The following is a 22,705-nucleotide window of genomic DNA, read 5'->3' on the forward strand; positions in this document are numbered from 1 at the left end:
CGAACCTCAAAAATAACGAAAATCCGGATCCAAAACACAAAACACGAGACCTCAAAAGTCGCCGGTGCACATCCCTAGTATAAATCCTTGGTAGCAGACCATTTACTGGTAAATAGTGGTTAGTAGGAAGACAGATTGATTTAAAGAGTGAGTGAGAACCGTGTCTCTTATGGTGTTGGTATTGTAAGCCTTCTAGTCACCACTGTAACAAATGTAGCAGGCGGATAACGGAGTGAGATACTTGATCTCTGTGGATTTAATGAGGGGAAAACCCCCTAGCTCAAAGTAGTCTTAGCTTGCATGGTGATATTTGTATTAGTGCTTCATACTGCTAATAATCCAGAACAAGCCTTGTATTTAAAGTTTACAAATATCACCATGCAAGCTAAGACTACTAATTTAGACTGTAAGCTCCAATGGGGCAGGGACTGATGTGAGTGAGTTCTCTGTACAGCGCTGCGGAATCAGTGGCGCTATATAAATAAATGGTGATGATGATGATGATGATAGTATTATAATCATGCCTGTCTCCTCCTGAAGCTGAAAGAGTGAGCTTTTAACCTCTTATAGTATTTCATTGTCCTATCCATGGAAGGCTGGAAACTTGTCAAAATAGGTGTTATGGAAAGGGTTATGTTACATAGAGTGTGACATATAATGCATGTTAATACATTCTAATTAACTTAATTACATACAATATATGTTGCACTAAATGAGGGTGACATTATAAGGGGAAGGGGATCTTTTGAAGAGGGATCACAAAATTTAAAACAATTCTGGGTTGAATAACCAATAAAGCAATTTGATATGCGCCAAAATATATTGGAATGCAGAAACTGTAAAAGTTCTGAAAACTGTTTAATGTCCACATTACTGGCCAAGACAATATAACAAACTTAATACACTAAAGGGTACAATAATTAAAATATACAATAAATGCAATAAATGTACAGACAAATAAAACAAATAAAATTTTATATCCAGATGGATGTAAATGTCTGTTGCTGAGTTAATATATAAGCACTTACTTTCCTAGTATTGATTCAGTATAGTGGTTTAACTTTAACGTGTAGTGCAAGCGTACACTGTGGTCATAAACCACAGTACACAAACTCAAATTGCTTAAATTTGCACATATAAGAATAGCTTATGTAGGTTCCCTATGTGTCCTGGTATTTACCACTAGTAATGTTTAGTCTTTGTTTTACTAGACGTCAGACTCATGAAGCCATTATATAACAGGATTGGTGGAGACATAATCACATAGCTGCTTTCACGTGTTTCGCACTTAAAAGGAAGCATAATGTAACTTTTATTACCTGAGAAAAATATTCCATTTCTCGGTTTCACAATTTAAGACTTTATTGATACTTATAGTTGCAATGAAAAGACTACCAGCAATAATGAAAATGTTGAATATTGATATATTCTTCAGGTTAAGAGACGATGCAGAAATAGAAGACTGTTTTATTATAAAGCTTGGGAGTAACAGAGAGGACAAGGTTTCAGTAACGCTGCCTCTGAACGTGGATATGCACAAAAGTCAGAAGCAAATCTAGGATTTTCCTAGGGAAGAGGTGGTACCTTTCTAAGTTTTGAAGTTAAATATGGAAACTAATAAAAGCATGAAAGAAAAAAATTAAATAGAAAATATTTTGAGTATCTACAAGGAACTCTATGGGTATAGACCCATAGAGCCCCTTGTACATACTTGGAGAACGAGTAAATATTTTTTGGTGATGATGCTTTGGTGAAGATAATCTGAAAAAGAGAGAAATGAAAATTAATAACTAATTTCTAAATATTCAGCATAAATTTATTACTTTATATGATACTGACATAATTTGTACCATTGACTACAGAGTAGTAGAGCTAGAATTAAAATTTCATTGTATGTGTCCATTACCATGTCATTGAGGCTAGCAATGTTTTCATTCCATGTGCCTCTAGTTTAATATTTTTGGATGGCGTTTTATATCCAGTCCACTCTGCCCCCCTACTGTACTTTTGCCTCCCGATAGCTGAATAGCTGTAGGAAAAAAAATCACACTGTTCTCTCCCATCCTATCCCTCTTACCAAGGTGATGCTTGCAAAACTAATATTGTATTTTTACAGAATGTTAGGGTTAAGGTAAGGTTCCCCATTAACCCCTCCCCCTCCTTCCCCCTCCTCCACACCAAAGTATCAGATTAGGGTCATGCATACCATTTACAAATTAATTTTGCCTCCATGGAGTTAGGTCCAGTGCTGGAATATTGGAACAGCTTACAAAATCTCGAGGATACTGGTTATCCATAAAGACATTTGGAGGGACCTCAGTAATCCTGGTGTTTTCACAGATGACACTAGCCAGAGTAACTCTTTCTATTGCGTTCTTCTGAGCCGTACTGAACACGCCAGGGTTCTCATAATAAAACCTAAAAATAAAGTTGAAACATAATTGCAGGTCCTTAGAAGTACTTTTCTCTGTGTTAGCAAAGTCTGCTTCCAGGATATCCATACTGAACATGGCTACTTAGTGAACTGTACATTCGTCCTATAAATAAACTACTTATTTAAATGGACATTACATTGGAATATCATTCATTATAAATTAAATAATCTTTTTTATGAGATGTTTGTGGTATGTAAAACTGGCACTCCCAATGTCAGTGGATTATTATTGGTAAAACCACACAAGTCTACTGCTAATTCCTACTGGAGAAATTTTTCCATTAGAGCCTACAGCTAATTTGGAAGCCTATGGATTAACTTCCTTAAAATGGATAAGCAACTTCCATTTGTGTAAATTTTCATCTATTACAGGAATAGGGCTCTGTTACATCACATTTATAGAAACATAATATAAATGGACCCTACTTAGAGGATGAGCCCAGTTTTTTAGACAAGCTGAAAATAAAGTTCTACTCAGATGAATATAATTGTAAGTTAAAAAAGACTAAAGAAGAATGAGTAGACACATCATATACTGAAAGTACCCAGGTTAGTTTTGTCTTCAGTTTGAGATAGCCTTCTCTAATTGGGTGCTTGAGACAATTAATTGGAGCTTGTCTCTTGACTTTAGAAGGGAAGTTCCCTCAACTGTAATGAGTCATTACAAGTACTGTTGGCATCAAGCACAACTCAGTTTTGGGATAGTCTATTGCTTATATTTCTTTCTGTTTTTAAATGTGGGTGCTCAAGTTACACTAGTGCAGTTTGTATTCAGGATAGTGTTGTTTATACTGTGCATGTATAACAACACAACAGTATAGCTATGTAGCTCCTTGAGTAGTTACTATAGAATTATTACAGGGGCTAATATTCTCTTCTTAGATAGCTACTTATATTATTGTAGCATTATGGAATGAAAAATATGTTTATGTTTTATTTTGCATCCTTAATTTCTAAATAAATGTTGGCATAGTTGTGAGTTTGGAGTGTTATTTCCCATAGCTTTTCCTGTGGGGCTATTTTGTACTTATTCACCTGAGATCTCTATTTTAGTAGTGCATTTGAACATTCAAACTACTTACATAGAAAGTATTTAGCTGTAACTCTTCTCTAAGTAAAAAAATATTGAATTACCTCCTCATTGTAACAGCCCTCTCCTCTGATCATGGCCATACTGTCATCATCATCATTTATTTATATAGCGCCACTAATTCTGCAGCGCTGACCTCACTCACATCAGTCCCTGCCCCATTGGAGCTTACAGTCTAAATTCCCTAATATATACACACACTCACACAGACAGAGAGGGAGACAGACAGACAGATAGGGAGACACTAGGGTCAATTTTGATAGCAGCCAATTACTCTACCAGTATGTTTTTGGAGTGTGGGAGGAAACCGGAGCACCCGGAGGAAACATACAAACTCCACACAGATAAGGCCATGGTCGGGAATCGAACTCATGACCCCAGTGCTGTGAGGCAGAAGTGCTAACCACTAGGCCACTGTGCTGCCCAGTTGCCAGTGACAACAGTAAACATAGTGATCAGTTTGAATGCCAATCCTTTACAATCTGCCATGTTATAGTGCCAATGCACTTTCAGTTACTCTGGAAAAGATGGTGGTGGTGGGGGGGGTTTCCGGGGATTTAGGATTCTATCGGTTTTTACTGACAAGCAGTAGGAACATGAACATAAGAGAGAGCTTTTAAGGGCCATTAACAGGTAGTTAAGTCATTTTTAGTGTACTTTATTATCCTTATTTGAGTGGAGAGATATTATGCCGCTCACCAATTTAAAACACACAATAACCCCCCCTCTCTGATTTTCCAAAAGTCTACCCAATCACATGATAAAATTGAGACTAATTGGAGGTATACTTTACATATATAGGCTCTTAAAATTGGGCTTGTCATATATTTGATGTGTATTCTCCTTTTGTACACGTATTCTGCTACCTCATGAAAATCACTTTTGTCAATTCCAATTCCACTTACCGATCTCCATCTCGAGCCCTGCGGAGCTGGTTTCCAATTAGGCAGGCGAGCAACTGTCCTATTCTGCCATTGTGTACTAGTGGCTCAGCAACGCCTCCAACCCAGATGTCAATATTTTCAGGTGTTCCATATAGATCAATGAACTTTTGTGCCAGTTCACTATTATTCAGCACAGCAGCCAACTCATTCATATTGCATGGTGCAGAGAACCCGCAGAACCTCCTCCATGCATTGTACCCTGAGCCGAAGAAACGTTTCACAGTTAAAAATGTCAAAAGCCACTTGCAGAAAAATTCTGAATAATAAAAAAGTCATTGTTCCATTAAATAAAATGGTGGAAGCCCGATCTGTACTACCATTAGTTTTGATTTAGCTTTCCAGTAAGCTGTCATGACAATGTGTTAAGTGCATTTAGCTGTGGCAATTTGAACCTCTTAAAATTCCCCAGTTTTAAAGTTCTGATAATAACTGGCAAGCAACACTCATGAATAATTGTTTACCTGGCAATCCATGGTCTCGGCCTCTTTGCAAGTTGCGGGCTGATAGGTCAAGGACATAATGTTTGATGACCTCATCTACCACCAGCTGGTTCTGACTGTTAAATTTAGCTCGGTTTGCCATGAGTCCACGGAGAAGAGGGTCAATGCCTCCTACAAACGTTTAAAAATAGTGCTTTAAGAGACCATCATTAAAATAAAAGACTGCATGTGAGCATCCTGCAGCAACAATGCAATCATTTTGAATAGCATTTCTTTAAAATGGGTATATGCAGGGCCATCTTAACAACATTATGGGCCCCCGGGCAAAGCAGTGCACCGTGGCCCCTATATATAGATGTATAGAGATACAGATATAGATATATAGAGATAGAGATAGATAGATCTACTTGCTCAGTGACCCTTGAAAGTTTTTTTTCAGGTTTTTTCTTTTGCAGGATTATTTATTCTAATTAAGAGCCCTGCCTATGGGGCCCCCTTGCCCGTGGGGCCCCCGGGCACCTGCCCATCGTGCCCAATGGAAAAGATGGCCCTGGGTATATGTTATTGAGCACTCTATTTAGTACATGAATTATGTGGTAACTTACAAAAATATGATCAAATGTGCTCAAATGTGCTTTTGCAGTTCACAGTGATTTTATTGTGGTTCATTTACACTGCAGAAAAATGTTTAATGCAATTTCACAGCAATGATTCATTCTACATTTTAATTTGAGTAGAAAGTTTGTAGAAGAGTTTGCAGACTTTTTGTCTGTGATGAAAATTTTTAGGTCTAACAACTCTTGTGTGAAAGTACATCTGCTAACACATAGAGAAAATCCCCTTAAAGAAAACTACAGGTTGCCTTAAATATAAGAGCTACTAATAACATTCACAAATTCACAAATTAGTATGTAAAATATTCCATATAATGGCAGAACTTGGTATATTCGACATGCTATTTACATTTGCTGTGCTATTGATTTCTATTTTTCTCTCTTATCAGCCGCTTACTACCAAAATTGAATAAAAGAAGCTGGGTGATGTCTTCAATGGATTTACTGGTCAACATCCTAAAATACAATGTGCATATTTGCAAATGCTATGAGCAGCTCTTTTTTATAAGCCAACTTGTATTTTAGGTTTAGGTTTAGTTTATTTCTCATTTGACTACCATCCATGTATTATATAACTCATGACAATAAGGAAATATTGGGAAATGTCACTATTAATGTTCTTACTCTATAAAACGCACAGGGAGAGAACAACATGCAGCTAGCGGTATAAGCATTTACCTATAATCAGACTAATCAACATATAGCTATACCATGTATACAGCCAAAACCATGAGGAGCACGGTGGCTTAGTGGTTAGCACTCCTGCCTTACAGCACTGGGGTCATGAGTTCAATTCCAGACCATGGTCTTATCTGTGAGGAGTTTGTATGTTCTCCCCGTGTTTGCATGGGTTTCCTCCAGGTGCTCCGGTTTCCTCCCACACTCCAAAAACATACTAGTAGGTTAATTGGCTGCTAACAAATTGACCCTAGTCTCTCTGTCTGTGTGCGTGTGGATATTAGGGAATTTAGACTGTAAGCTCCAATGGGGCAGGGACTGATGTGAGTGAGTTCTCTGTACAGCGCTGCGGAATTAGTGGCGCTATATAAATAAATGGTGGTGATGATGATGATGATGAGGAAGTTTGGACAGCACTGAAATGTTAAATTACTTGCCACAGATACATAATATTCATTTTACATTTGATATATTTTCATTGATATAAAGATTACCTTCTCTCACCACCCTCCAGCTATTGAAGAATGTCATGTGAAGAGGGATTTCTGGACCTGGAGTATAAGGGCGATAGCCACTTGCAAGGCGGTAGATGATTGGCTGTATCAGAGTATGGCCCATGCGGAACCCAGCAGTGAAGACATTGGCCACTCTTGGGTCCACAGACTCATTATACGCTCTGTATGTTGGCAGTACACGAGGCATCTCCGAGCCCAACATTATAGGCAGGTAATCATTGTATGTTAATTTCTGCCAAAGGGAACAAAACAAAATAAAATGTATTGATTGACGGATAATACATAATAAGTAAATATAATATAAGTAAAGAGTACTAGATCATAGAATAATACCTGCAAGATTCCTACTACAATCTTCCTAGCTTCTTGATACAGAGTCTCTCCAGACCAACTAGGGTTCAGACTGCGCAACTCTGTAGCTACGCGGTTGTGTTCTCGTACAAAAAGTGTGTGGAAAGCAGTAAGACCGGGTTGCTCACTAACACGAGGGTCTCCTGCAACCAAAGAAAACTAATTTTACTAATTATGAAGGCATATGAGTCACTTTCACACACTGTTAACATAGGAGATATACTTTTAAAAGTGTACCCTTCACCTACTCGGGTGAACCAATATATATATATATATATATATATATATATTACACATAGGTGTAAGCACCGCACTACACACAACAGTAACCTATTTACTAATACATAAATATGACAGGCTGTCTGGTCTGTTTGGGGTAGCACTTTCTTTACATCCCAATGTGTTATTTAATATTTTAGACTAAATTATTCAAGGTTATGAATTATCCCGTACTATGTTTTATTATATAATTATTTACGATACATAAAACAAGCATTGCTTTATTCTATTTACATAAAAAAGATATTACAAATATGTTAAATAGAAAACTAGTTTTTCATATTGTGCAGGCAGCTTTAGGCAGCTGCCTAGGACGCCAGGTTCTGGGGGGGTCACTGGTGTCTGACACTATTGTGTAATGCTCACAGCTTCAGATCCAGAGGGAGAGGGGAAACTGATGCCCCCCCTCCCCCCCAACACACTGTCAGTGGAACACACTGTCCCTCCTCTCACTTAAATTTACCCTCCTCTCCCCCTCACTGCCTGTCAGTCGTGACGTCATCATCGCTTCCCGACAGTGGCAGTGAGGAGTCCGGCAGAGAGGAGCAGCTAACTGAAGAAAAGACCAGGTAAATTAAGAATGGTGTGCTGGAGGGGGGGGGGGCAGTGTAAAGGAGGGGGGGCATTGTAAGGTAGAGGACATTGTAAGGAGTGGGGATATTGTAGGGAGGGGGGATATTGTGATGGAGGGGGTACAGTATGATGCAGGGCTGACAGTGTGTTGGAGCGGGGGCAGTGTGATGAGGGGGGGGAGCAGTGTGATGCAGGGGGGATAGTGGGATGCAGGGGGGGAGTGTGCTAGAGGGAGGGCAGTGTGCTGGAGGGGGGGTGCAGTGTGATACAGGGAGGACAGTGTGATGCAAGGGGGGACAGTGATGCAGGGGGGGACAGTGATGCAGGGGGAGTGTGCTAGAGGGAGGGCAGAGTGCTGGAGGGGGGGGTGCAGTGTGATACAGGGAGGACAGTGTGATGCAAGGGAGGACAGTGATGCAAGGGGGGACAGTGATGCAGGGGGGACAGTGATGCAGGGGGGGACAGTGATGCAGGGGGGAGTGTGAAGCAGGGGGGGGAGTGTGAAGCAGGGGGACATTGTAAGGGGGGCATTGTGATGCAGGGGTGGCAGTGTGATCCAGGGGGAACCGTGTAATGAAAGGACATGTTAGGGCCGTCTATTCGGATTACTTGTCATTTCCATTTGGACAAATAAAGGAAAGAAGATGCCCGTTGCTTTGAACAAGAGCATAATACATAGACAAAGACTCAATTAATCACAAAAAATTGTCTGATGTTGGCTTACTGTGTCGAGTTTTTTGTTTTCCCAAATCTAGCACTTAGATGCTTCCCCTCTAGAAATCCTGTTTGGCCCTGAGCAGCAGCGGAGTCTGGACAGCGTTCTGCATCAAACATCACTGCATCCGGACTGCTGGAGGAGGTAAGGCTTATCTTTTTGATTTTTACAAAAGTCAAGTGTGAGGGTCTGGGAAGTGGGTATTTGGTGTGGGTGGGGGGGCAGTAGTTTGAAAGTTTGCTTAGGGAGCAAAGAAACCTTGCAGCGGCTTTGATAATGTATGATGTTAAATGTTTTTTAAGCACCTCATATTGAGTATCAGTTTATCCCAAATAACCCCTAGAGTGTGTCAATTTTATCTAAATGCCCCTGCAGATTTTTTTTAAAGTAGCCATTTATGTCTTTACATGTTTAGAAAAATACTTCTATATTGTTTTGAATGTTTTTTTCTTTAATTATATGTTAAACTGTTATTTGAGTTTCATTTAATTAGTAAAGGGCCTCTTCAATCTGTCTGGTACCCCTTGTGGCACATGTACCACAGTTTGAGAAACTTTTCTCTAATCTAATGTATCTTATACTTGACCATGGACTATATTATATTATATTTTTTTATACTTGGTATGGTCATTTGAAAACGTTACATACAAACTTAAAACCATGATACCTTCAGATATTTGAGAACAAAATGACCATGAGGTTGAAAACCCATCGAAGTGATATGAACCAAACATAACCTACCTCCCAAGAAACAAGGGATCCCAGGTGACCTATTTGTGAGAACACAAAAGTCCTCTTCTGCTGTTTCAAATGGCAGAAACGGAAGTCCATTATCTGTGAAGTTCTGGTTAATAGCCATAAGGCCCAGCTGGTTTGTATTATTACGTAGCTTAGTACCCAGTGCAAAATCACTCCCATACACTTGGCTTCCATCAAGAAATGAGGTGAATAAATTTATCTGTTCTCGAACTGGAGATCCCAGGGTACATACAGGAGAGGAGCGGAACATTGGGATACAGTCACTGCGATTGCTAAACTGAGGATCATTTGGTGGAATCTACAAATATAAAAAGGCCCAAAAGGCCATAATTTGATTTAGGTATCAAAGTAAAAAAGAGAAAATAAAACTATAAATGAAAACAGTTGTCCAACATGCTGAACAATCACTAAGTGCTTCAGCCTAGAATGTTGAATTTTAAAGGTGTAGGAAACCCCCAGCCATATGACAATATTTATTGCAATCTGGCCACGATCACTGACAGCAAAGGAATTTACCTGGCTGAAAGGTCATCCCAGGATCGAATGTGAGTAACACATGATTGGCTCACATCCTGAACCTGCTCAACCAGCCAAGTATATACCATTGCTGGTTAGTCCCCCGACTTCATTGCAATAAATGTGATGTAATTGGTGGTTTGAACTAACTCCAATAATTGCAATGATAACCAAGTGGACCTACATATAATTAGGCATAGACCGTAGTGCTATTATAAAGACAAGATGATTGGTATTTTTAGATTAAATATTTACTCCAGTTAGAAAAATGGAAAAAAACTTTTTGCAATTAAAGGGGTTGTCTACTGTTAGGGAACTTAAGCAGTTCCTACACTGGACCATAAATATCAGCCTTACAGATAGCCAAAATGTCCATTAGTGTCACAAATATGGTTTAAGTTACACCATACCAGTATATTGATGTTATTCATTTTGATTTTATCTGTTTTTATATATTAAAATTATTTTAGAGGTAATACACTATATGCCTCTTTTTCTGTATGAAATATATATATATGGAAGAGATTTGGGGTCTTTGTCTGGAATCCTGTATATGAAAGTAGAATTATGCTTTCTGAATGATCCATTTTATCTGTGATTGAGTAGACAGATTGACCTAAGAGGGTTCTCCCATGAAGACTTTTTATCACAAGTGGTGATAGATGTGTTTTCCAAAAGTAAGCACACTCACAAAGGGGGTGTGATGTCACATCATTTTATTTGCCACTGGCATGATTTGTTATTAAATCATATATATATATATATATATATATATATATATATATATATATATATATATATATATATGTATATATACCGTATTTCCCCATGTATAAGACGCACCTTTTTCCCCAAAATGTTGGGTCTAATAACTAGGTGCGTCTTATACAGGGGTAGTAGCACTTACCCTGTCAGATGACACCTCTGTCCAGTAAAGTCTTCTCTCTGTCTGATCCTGATGCTGGAAACCCGATTAAAGGTCCTCTCTGCGATGTCCGGATGTCCTTTCAGGACCTTGACAAGGTCCTGAAAAGCATCCTTTCAGGACCTGGACCTTGAGGTCCTGAAAGGATTGTCAAGGTCCTGAAAGGACATCCGGACATCGCAGAGAGGACCTTTAATCGGGTTTCCAGCATCAGGATCAGATAGAGAGAAGACAGAAGACTTTACCAGACAGAGGAAGCATCTGACAGGGTAAGTCAGAATTCACTATAGCGTTGTCTCTCCTCTGTATAAGCTGCACAAATACTCTGTGAAAAAATTGAGGATAATGTTTATCCTCAATTTTTTCACATGATTTATATAGGTGCGTCTTATACAGTGGAGCGTCCTATACATGGGGAAATGCGGTATGTGTTGCCATTCACTCTATAGAGAAATACTACAATACGTAAATGTTTGGGAGGATAGGACAAGCCGCAAGAACAATAAGATTGATTTGGATGTAATCATTGTTTATCAATATTTTCTGGACTAGAGATTGGAGTTTCCATTGGTGGGACCTCCTCCTCGCTGCTGGGAAGTAAGGACTTTAATTTTAAAGGACCTGAAACCTGTGTGGAGCAAGGGACTGGTGGGGGAGGGACACAGCACTGCTTGGTATGCAATTAACATACTCAATGCACTTTTTATTTGTACCTCTATTGATTGGGCAAACTAGAGGAGCAAGAGGACATTTTTTTTCTGCAACAGACTTACCAATGCCTCCGAACCACGTTATGACCTTTTATTTTATCATAAAATATTGAATAATGTGGCATCTACTGTAACTTTTAAGGAAGGATCTTGGAAGGCAGCCAGAAGGTCGTCAGTCACCATATATAGACATGATGCTCTTAGTGCAAATCATTCACTTATAATAATACCTCCTGTCCTACGAAACAGGAAACTAGGAGTGTATAGTTATATAAATGCCTTTAGACAAAACCATGAACACCCCATGTATATACCGGTGAATGCTAAAATATCTGTTAAATGTAGACATGTATTTATTATATCTATAGCATACTACTGTATTAATAATCTGACTAGCACTTGTTTACCCTTAGAGGAAAGCAGGGAGGCTGCCGGGCACAGCTTTCATCACAATTCACTCCCTCAAGGAATGTTGACCGTGCAGGGGTCTCAAGAGAGAGGTCAAGATCGTGTTCTATCCACTGTCCCCATTGCTTTAAGGTCAGAGCTCGACCATTGTCCATTGCAATATTTTCAGTCATGTATCGGACAATCCTATTGGATACTTCACGTGCCTTATTACACAACAAGAGATGGTACATACATTTAGAGAAAGAAAAACAGTTTTCAACACAATTTTTAAGAATGTAAATGCGGACATATTTGTAACCTTTGTTGACCAATGCTCTCCATAGGTAGTATTGGTGTTTGTTTGGATACCCAGGCCTTAAAATTATTACAGTTAACGAATACAAGTTACAGACATTCTAGTTATGTGTAGACATGTGTAATATGATCTTTCTGCCTTGGGAAGTGTCCTGATATTTAGGTTAAAATGATTTATTTTGAAATATGTGATGCAGGAGCATTGAAATAATTATAATTTGTTCTTTTTTCCTTACTAAGGGCAGACGAAATCCATTGATTCTACGGTTTTCAGTCCAGCCACGGGGAAGGGACAGACCGTCTTCGTATTTGGCTGGTAACAAACGTGTAAACCCAGTGTTGGAAGCTCCGAGACTGGGATTTCTCCTGTAATCATACAATCATACAAGAGTAAACATACATTTGACATCATCTAGTGTAAGCTCCTTAAGCCTGGTCCTGGGTAATTGCCAGCTTTGAATGTTTGTTCATTTTTCATTCTAACAAATTAACTACCTTGAGATTTATTTTTGTGTGTTTATTGTTTTTTAGTTGCTTTTCTTACAACGTCTTATGCATTTGGTATATTAAAGTCCAAATAAAGGCATTTCCCCTAATAAATAATGAATAAATACAGCACGGTGGCTCAGTGGTTAGCACTTCTGCCTCACAGCGCTGGGGTCATGAGTTCAATTCCAGACCATGGCCTTATCTGTGTGGAGTTTGTATGTTCTCCCCGTGTTTGCGTGGGTTTCCTCCGGGTGCTCCGGTTTCCTCCCACACTCTAAAAATATACTAGTAGGTTAATTGGCTGCTATCAAAATTGACCCTAGTCTCTGTCTGTCTGTCGGCCTGTGTGTGTGTGTGTTAGGGAATTTAGACTGTAAGCTCCAATGGGGCAGGGACTGATGTGAATGAGTTCTCTGTACAGCGCTGCGGAATCAGTGGCGCTATATATATAAATGATGATGATGATGATGATGATCTTATATTCAATATCATGAAACAAAATAGATTCTAGGATTAAAGTTTGTCTAGTAATAGATAAATAGATAAAACATATTGTAGAAAACCTACTCATAAACCACATCTAAAATTATAATTGCATATTGATTGATACAAATAAGATTATAACTTAATATTAATATGAATTACTAATGTAAAGAAATATAATTGATACGTTTCTGTTAGTTTATAGAGCCCCTGGGAGTCACTTTTAGAGACTTTATAATTGGTCATACTTTACCTTATTTTAACTGACAAGAGGATATTTCCAATAATCTCTACTAATGTGATGGCGGATTTACATAATATATTATATCATTATTTGTGGGATAATAAACCACTTAAGGATATTAGTAATCAGTAAAAGTAATTTACAAAAGTCCAAAACATGCGAGTGAATAGAAATTCTCATTGTGTGCATTTTCTTCTTCCTGCATAGACAGGGGCACACACTCATTCTGGTTTTGGGGTCAGCCCTGGGGAATCAAACTGTGCCTAATTTTGTGGGATTGGAAAGCTACCTAGAAATTCATATGGTGGAAAGATTAAAAATGTCACTTCAAGATCCACGTTTCTACAACTTTAGGATCACCCTTTTCACCCTTTAATTGAATTTTTTTCATTTTTCCCCTGCAATAATATTTAATTTAGCTATATTTATGATTTTATTCATAAGAGTGAGCTCATCGCTGTTCTTTTTACATTGTCACATTTTATGCAGTTCCTTTATAATGAAGATATCTAAATGAAAGTGTACTGTAGACAGAGGCTGGCTGGGTGCCATATGATAACAAACTGTTGAGCCGAGTCTCGCCGATTCTACACCTATGACCCGATTAGGGAAGTATATTAATGTCATTACTACTACTACCAGGGCCGGGGCTAGGGTCCTTGGCACCTTTCACATCCGCGCCCCCCTCCCCAGGCACACTATCACAATCCACGCCCCCCCAGGCACACTTTCACATCCCCCCCAGGCACACTTACACAATCCGCGCCCCCCCTCCCCCCCAGGCACACTTTCACAATCCGCGCCCCCCCCTCCCCCCCAGGCACACTTTCACATCCGCGCCCCCCCAGGCACACTTTCACATCCGCGCCCCCCCTCCCCCCCAGGCACACTTTCACATCCGCGCCCCCCCCCCCAGGCACACTTTCACAATCCGCGCCCCCCCTTCCCCAGGAACACTTTCACAATCCGTGCCCCCCCAGGCACACTTTCACATCAGCGCCCCCCTCCCCAGGCACACTTTCACATCCGCGCCCCCCCCCAGGCATACTTTCACAATCCGCGCCCCCCCCAGGCACACTTTCACAATCCGCGCCCCCCCAGGCACACTTTCACAATCCGCGCCCCCCCCCCAGGCACACTTTCACAACCGCGCCCCCCCCCAGGCACACTTTCACATCCGCGCCCCCCCAGGCACACTTTCACATCCGCGCCCCCCCCCCCCAGGCACACTTTCACAATCTGCGCCCCCCCTAGGCACACTTTCACAATCCGCGCCCCCCCCCCAGGCACACTTTCACAATCCGCGCCCCCCCCCAGGCACACTTTCACATCCGCGCCCCCCCAGGCATACTTTCACAATCCGCGCCCCCCCCCCCCCCAGGCACACTTTCACATCCGCGCCCCCCCCCAGGCACACTTTCACAATCCGCGCCCCCCCCCCCCCCCCAGGCACACTTTCACAATCCGCGCCCCCCCCTCCCCACATCTTTCCTTACCTTTACTTGCTGCCATAAAGCTGCTCCTCTCTGCTCCGTCTCCTCCCCTCCACTCACTGACACTGTTGGGCCGTGATGGCGATGTCACGCCCGACAGTCAGTGAGTGGAGGGGAGGAGACGGAGCAGAGAGGCGGCGGTGATGATCCATAGCCCCTTCCCCCCTCCCCGTGGATTTATCGGAAGCTGTGAGGCGGCTGTGGAAGGTATGGTCAGCGGTCGCCGCACAGTTTTAAAGTATTTTAGAATACTGTGGCACCCTCCAGGCGACCTCTAGAGCCCGGCGCCCTAGGCAAGTGCCTAACCTTGCCTAATGGGAGTGCCGGGCCTGACTACTACTACTAATGACACAAAAACCTAGCACCTCTTTTTCATTGTAAACAATAGGAACTTTGCATGCTGGCACTCTCTTACCTGTTATTACACTCTCCAGTTATGGTGCGATATGGACTGTCCTGACAAAGCTTAGGAAGCTGCTGGGTTTCGCAACCTGAAAGCCTAGATATAGTGTCCATCTGGTTCTTTGTTACCATATCTGGAAAATATGTTTTTTTGCCATCAATAGAAAAAGTAGGCTTAAATACAAGAATTCCTGTAAGGTAAATTTGTAAGATTCCCAAATATATATGTAAAAATGGAGGCAAATTAAATTTAAGCTCTTACTTTCTGAGTGTTTTTACACTTTAATGTTGGTGTTTTGGGGGTTTATGGAGCATAAGTCACGTCTGTGCCCATATAGCAGCTGCCACCATTGTTAAAGAGCAAGTAAAGCCGCTATGTGACATAAATATATATCAAAGTCTATGTATTACATAGCTTAATAATATACATAAAATAACTGAAGAGGTTATGCTTAACTACATATGTCCACTGTGTTTACACTCACTGCTGTGCAGCAGGCCGCCTTGTTAGGAGGAGCTTCTCTAACATAGCAGACACAGTGTGACTGACATTCTTTCGTTGAATCGGCCCTAAATTTTGAAAATGTGCAAAGTTTGAGTTAACTTTTAGCAATACTAAGCAGTTTTAGCATGCTTGAGATCGCTTGAGTATAAATGGCTAAATTGTATGCTATTTTAATGGTTTTTCACGCAAACTTCCCTGTTCACATAAAAAAAGTTTAAAAATACTGTAAAATGCAGCTATTTAAGCTCAATTGGGTAAAATTGAGTCCATCGATCCAGAAATTTAATTTAATTTTGAACCATTTTTTATTATAATTGACAGTCTCTACTCTGTAATTTTGGGATTTAGTTGTCCTATAGACCCATTATGTATAAGTGACAATCTACAGAAGTTTTTTTTCTAAGGGCTTAGTAAACAATATCTGTGTATATTAGGCTGAGTACAAACTGCAGAAAATTTCTCCCAATGCAATATCGTTAATTATTGTACCAAGGACTGAAAGTCCAGATTCATCTGTACACACTATACACGTTTTACATGATTTACCATCAGATCTGTGCTCTTCATCTGTCATAATCATCAGCTGAAAAGATCGTGACTCTGTAAACTCTATGGAGACCTGTGGACACTGCCGGCCGTGAGTGTGTGCACACTTCAGTATTTGCCTGACATTGTTCCACCATTTATAGAGATTTTTAGTCCATTTATAAAATCAAATAAAAAACAGTGGATAGAGAGATCAGCGCAGCTCTCAGGTATATATGCTGCCGAGAGGGGAAAGGGGGGTGAATTCCAGAAAGTCTCCCAAAAACACAAGGATATTAATGCTATTCCCAAGTTGCAAAAATAGAGATGTTGGATGCAAATGTAACTTTATGATGATAATAAAAACAAACCAACATACAATTATGGATATAATTAAACAGATAGGAACTGGCCAGAACCGAAAATATGTAATGCGGTTTAAAAAATTACAACAATAAATGGCTCTATAAACAAATAACAAGCCCGTTATCAAGCCAAACATGGTATTTCAAAAACAAAAAGCAATAACGTTGGTAATCTCATAAACTCTTGATGTCAGTTCTTGCAAATCCACTTGAACTTTTCAACTATGGTTGTAGCATAGACAGAAGATATCGGATGTAGGGCAAAAAAAGTCTACGTAAAATTACTGCAGATGACACCCCAATTGGGCCAGGACCTGGTGTCACATAAAGTGTACGTATAAACTAGCAGATATCACACAGCCTGATATCAGGTGTTGCATATTCGCTATAAACAGGGTCTTTAAACATCCAGACATATAGTCAATATCTTTTGGGTAGATATCCTCCTTTTAATATAATCCAGTTCACACCAGATAAAGTGGTTCATCTAAGCAAGTATCAGTATTTTATGTCTGCAGTCAGGTTTCGGAAAGCCCTCGCTGAGGAGAGTTCCGCCTTTTATCAGTAAACCCAAAAATTGGAATCCCTAATTATATATTTTCAACAGTATTATAAAATAGCGATAACAAAGTAATTGAATTAATAAGAGCCTAAGGCGAGTTCAGGGAGGACAGAAACCTCCTGTGGAGTAGAAGTACTCCACTTACTAGTAAAAAGATAATAGATATCACTTCAGATTTATGTGTAAATAAGTTTTTTACATAGATAAATGTATTAATCGATTTTACTTGTGAAGTTCAGGTTTGTTAAGCCCTAGAGTATAAGGATGTACAACAAATACAGCAGTATGCATTATTATGTGTGACTGGATTATTATCTACTTTGACATGCGATCAGGGTTGCCAACTCTGAAATGAAAAACAAGCAACCGCTTAGTGAAAAACAAGCCCAAACCAATCCTAAAAAGCCCAACTTACAGGGGACCGTCCTTTTCTATAACACTAATTTCTACACTGATATGGCAAATGAAAAAGCAAATGCTGTAATTTAGGACACTGGTATGTCTATATCACACAGCCCCATGATATAACAGTATAAGCAGTCTTCTGACATGAGCAGCTTACTGAATGGGAGGGGAGGGTGTTATATAGCAGTGTTACCTGCTATAAGTGCAGCGATCGTGTGTATGTCACAGCACTTATCTCAGTAGGTTGCTGTAGATCCGTCTTCCTGTGATTTATTCCACGTCCTCCTCTGACGCCGCCCACCTACAAAAGTGCCACTTTATTGGAGGAATTCTCTGCACAACCCCAAAAAAAAACTGAATGCACGAATCACAAAATTGTAACAGAGAAAAAAAACAAAAAACGATTATGCAGCCTGAGGACTTGGAGAACGTGTCCAAGCCCAAAAACAAGCTTCCCGCGGTGGCCCAAAAATACCCGCAACTATGGAAAAAAAGAAGCCCAATTCCGCTTGTTATAAGCAGAATTGGCAACTATGCATGCGATACGTATGTAATTATATCCGTATCGTGTGAGAAACCAGTGAGACCATTAGTGGGCGGGACAATGGTGTTTAAATGGATTCCACTGCATGTGTCTGCTCATTGCACATTTATTACTCCCTGAGGAAGCCCCATTGTGATAGGGGTGAAACGTGTTGGAGGATTTATTTTTCATTTAAATACTGTCATCAAGCATTGCACACGATTATAGGAGGAAAGATCGGACTACTTCTTTTCACTAGCCTATCTATCGGCGTGCCCCACCTGCCGGGTAAGAAACAGAACCGAACAACCAGAAACCAGCGAGAACTCTAATTCTACTCTGCGCATGCGTTTACCACAGAGTAGACTTGTAAGCACCGTTCTAGGGGTGGTAAGGAGGAATGGTTCCTGGAACCTAGCTTTCAAGTGCCCAGAGTTTCCTGGAATATCCAGATGTACACTATCACAGCAATGTAAGTCCCCTTTACCTATACAGTATGACATTGTATTACTGATTGTTTTTGTCATTAATATCTGGGAATTTGTTCTACGCTGCAGACATAAAATACTGATACTTGCTTACATGAACCACTTTATCTGGTGTGAACTGAATTATATTAAAGAGAGGATATCTACCCAAAAGATAATGGGCCTGAGTCAATAAGGAGAGCAAAGCATCGTAAATGTTCTACTGGACAAACCATGTTACAATGCAAGGGGTGCACATTAGTTTATTATTTTGCACATAAGTTAAATACTGGCTGCTTTTTCATGTAGCACACAGATACTTGCTAGCTTTAGTTGTACACTAACATTTAAAGATGATCTAGGACATGTCCTACCCCAATTATAAATCTACTCCTTCTTTATGCTTTGCTCTCCTTAATAACTCAGGCCCATTGACTATATTTCTGGAGGTTTAAAAACCCTGTTTATAGCGAATATGCAACACCTGATATCAGGCTGTGAGATATCTGCTAGTTTATACATGCGCTTTATGTGACACCAGGTCCTGGCCCAATTGGGGTGTCATCTGCAGTAATTTTGCATAGACTTTTTTTGCCCTACATCCGATATCTTTTGTCTACGCTACAACCATAGTTGAAAAGTTCAAGTGGATTTGCAAGAACTGACATCAAGAGTTTATGAGCTTACCAAAGTTATTGCTATTTGTTTTTTGAAATACCATTTTTGGCTTGAGTTGGCTTGATAACGGGCTTGTTATTTTGTATAGAGCCATTTATTGCTGTAATTTTTTAAAATGCATTACATATTTTCGGTTCTGGCCAGATCCTATCTGCTTGTTTACATCCATAATTGTATGTTGGTTTGTTTTTATTATGATTAGAAAGTTACATTTGCATCCAACATCTCTCTATTTTTCCTCCTTGGGAATAGTATTAATATAAAGTCAAATCAAACTATACAATGTGCTTTGGAACAACAAAACATGATAGTGGAAGCATGCAAACCCGTTTATCGTGATTGGCACCATACTACAGTGAAAAACATGTATTGTGTACCCAGCCTTATTGGCAAAGTCATTGAAAATAAATATGTAATTACAATTACAAAACAGGATTTATAAACATATTTATTACCATTTAATAAATCAAAAACAATTTGCAGTTGGAGACCTTGTTAAAGCAATCTTAACAGTTAGTTTAGTGCTATGTTTCCACCGCAAATAGGAGATTTTTTTCAAGTAATCATCTGTCCAATAATAATTCAATAATGCATAAATTTGACTATAAGTGTCTATGTACCTGTGATATTGAAAGGTCTTTCAGAAAAATATTTGGCTTTTTCTGACAGAAGCTGTAGGGTGGTGCCCATGTAATCAGCAGCTCGGATGGAGTTTCTGCTCCTAGCCACATGCTGTTTGAAGGATGCCATGAGATCACTACCACCCACTGTTTTCGTCCTTAAACGGTTCTTCAAACTGGACAGTGGTGACACAACAAATTAATTCCTCTGCCCCTAGACAAAACACGGTTGCTGCATCTGACAATGCCCCTAGTGACTAATGTTACCATTATAGATGATAAATGTTATAGCTAAATAACAGGGCTCCTTTGTTTTGGTTTGTACATGTAAGTAATACTTGTTCATTTGTTCACTGATCTGCTGCCCTGGATAACATGTTCCCACTTTAATAACATAGCACAATATTAATTAGTTCTTCCAATGACTTGTTGTAAAAGGTGGATTCATTCTTAATAAATATTGAACTGGTTTTAGGCAGAAATAAATACTTGGGCAGATCTGGCCACTTAACCTGAGCACCGTTATAAATATGTGGACAAACAGGTAAATCTGGCTCATTAGGGCCCAATTAAAGTAGGCAACCCTACTTAAGGTCAGATGCGATCATAGTCTGAAAATATTTTTTCCATGAGTCCCTATCAATATCTGATTCAGGGCCTGCTTTAAATTAAAGAGAATAATTGTTCTCCAAAGTAAAAAGAAAACATGAAAAAAAAAATGTAAAAACATTTTAATCTTGACATGTTCCCGTGGTAACGTCTGAAAACAATGAGTCATGCTTGGCGGGAGCTTGAGGATAAGCCAGAAGGCAAGACAAAGATGGCTAAAGGCAAAAATGTGATGGCCCCTCCCCCTTTCATCTTCACCCTCAGAAGCGCTCGTTCATACCTCCGTTCTGCTATACAACTAATGAAATCTAAATGAGTGACAAAGATTACTGTGACCCTTTAAAAAGCCAAGCTTCAAAAACACTTGAACATGAACATTGTTGGGTGGGGTGGGATGAAGGAAGCCAGGTAATAAATGAATGGAAGGTAAGGAGAACGGGCATTACTAGCATATTAGCCGAGGGCGGCCTGAACCCTTATTCAGACCCTGATCTGAATGATCCCTATGGGAGGTTGCTTGGGATTGGTGATTTTTTTCAGCCCATACTCATTGCAGTTTGTAGCCATTTGAGTGTAAAACAATCAAATTGCAAAACCGCAGTGTGTCAAGCACCTAAAAAGATGTTGTCGATTACTGAGATTAATATACATTTATGTATATATAACTATAAACCAGAAAAATATTCTTAAAATATTAATCTAACACTTAATGGGAAAAAACTATTTCAATTAAAAAATATAAACAATATGTACTTTTAACCCTGAATACAGTTTTTTTTACCCTTAAAAATACATTGTATATCATGCTTACATGTAACGGGTGTTATTATATGCTGTATCTACCAGGTGCTTGGCTTCCTTTGTACAGTTTATAATAAAGTCATTGTTCAGCTCCTCAACTCCATCTGTAGAAAGTAACAGGCATTAAAACTATAATAAACTACTAAACAGTTGGGGAAAAAAACTAAATTACATAAAAAAAATTGTTGTCAAAGAACTGAATGAATCAGGGAATTTTGGTTAGTAATGCAACAGGAACAAATATAGTATAAATATATTATATAGTCTTTAATAAAGCCCTGTTTATGTAGTCATCAAACAATGCTTTCAAAGCCTTCCTGCAGCTTAGTGGACTAGATAGCTATCAATAGCACTTGTGAATGCTACAGGTAATGTTGAAATCGAGTAAACTCTGGTCAGGAAGTGTCAGTGTGCAGGTCCATTCGCTTACATTATTGGACTGAAAGCACCAAGGGGGTTTATCAGGATTTAAGAATGCTAATTAAAAATCTGGGGGTAAATGTATCAAGCTGAGAGTTTTCCGGCGGGTTTGAAAAACCAATCAGATTCTTGCTATCATTTATTTAGTGCATTCTACAAAATGACAGCTAGAATCTGATTGGTTGCTATAGGCAACATCTTCACTTTTCAAACCGGCCGGCAAACTCTCAGCTTGATACATTTACCCCCTGATTTCAAGACCCATTTATATAAGCTTTAAGAGAGACATACAGCAGCCATTTGGACATTCTATCAAGTGCCACCTGACAATACCCCTAGTGGATTCTATTTCTTATGAAGTGCAATTGACATTAAGGACCTCATGTAGAGTTGGACGTAAGTCCATCTTGTAAGTGCAAACAGCAATAGGATCCGTCTCAGTTTCGACAGTGAAGGTAATGGGTGAGCCTAGCAATGTAAAGGCATGTTCACGCTGTGCTATTCTGAATTGGAAGCAGCCACAGTGTTGCCAGTGATTTCTCCTGGTGCAAGTTCACTGCTGATAATAATGATCATCAGCACAGACTTTGCTGTGCTAAAAAAAAATTAAAAACAGCTTAGCCAACCCTAGTGCTGTTTGTAGGAAGAGAAGCTGTTTTGTTCACAATTAATTATTTACCTGCCTTACAGGGCCACTATGGCCTATACACTTAAGTGTATCATGCACACCGGTCCACAAGGCAGATAAAGAGGCGTGTATTCTAAGTCACAAGTATCTAAAGATCTGTGTGACTTGGGTAAATTATGGGATGCAATTTACACATAAGTGTAAATTACATCCAACTATACATCAGGTCCCAAATGGG

At 39.6% G+C, this 22,705-nt stretch overlaps 1 protein-coding gene across 1 annotated transcript in view; it reads right to left on the bottom strand.

The window, feature by feature from the left end:
• Window positions 1-841: 841 nt before the first annotated feature.
• LOC142139600 (myeloperoxidase-like) overlaps window positions 842-22,705 on the bottom strand; it is a 57,649-nt gene continuing 35,785 nt past the window's right edge. The window contains exons 2-13 of the mRNA XM_075197340.1: window positions 21,430-21,523; window positions 20,010-20,185; window positions 15,373-15,493; window positions 12,485-12,614; window positions 11,951-12,157; window positions 9,375-9,690; window positions 7,049-7,209; window positions 6,695-6,947; window positions 4,930-5,079; window positions 4,430-4,667; window positions 2,207-2,418; window positions 842-1,761 (exon numbers count right to left, since the gene is read on the bottom strand). Coding sequence (XP_075053441.1) covers window positions 2,217-2,418; window positions 4,430-4,667; window positions 4,930-5,079; window positions 6,695-6,947; window positions 7,049-7,209; window positions 9,375-9,690; window positions 11,951-12,157; window positions 12,485-12,614; window positions 15,373-15,493; window positions 20,010-20,185; window positions 21,430-21,523 — 2,048 coding nt within the window. The 3' untranslated portion in view covers window positions 842-1,761; window positions 2,207-2,216. The remainder of the gene's footprint in view (window positions 1,762-2,206; window positions 2,419-4,429; window positions 4,668-4,929; window positions 5,080-6,694; window positions 6,948-7,048; window positions 7,210-9,374; window positions 9,691-11,950; window positions 12,158-12,484; window positions 12,615-15,372; window positions 15,494-20,009; window positions 20,186-21,429; window positions 21,524-22,705) is intronic.

This window comes from Mixophyes fleayi, chromosome 2, assembly GCF_038048845.1.
Source record: "Mixophyes fleayi isolate aMixFle1 chromosome 2, aMixFle1.hap1, whole genome shotgun sequence".
NCBI classification, from domain to species: domain Eukaryota; kingdom Metazoa; phylum Chordata; class Amphibia; order Anura; family Limnodynastidae; genus Mixophyes; species Mixophyes fleayi.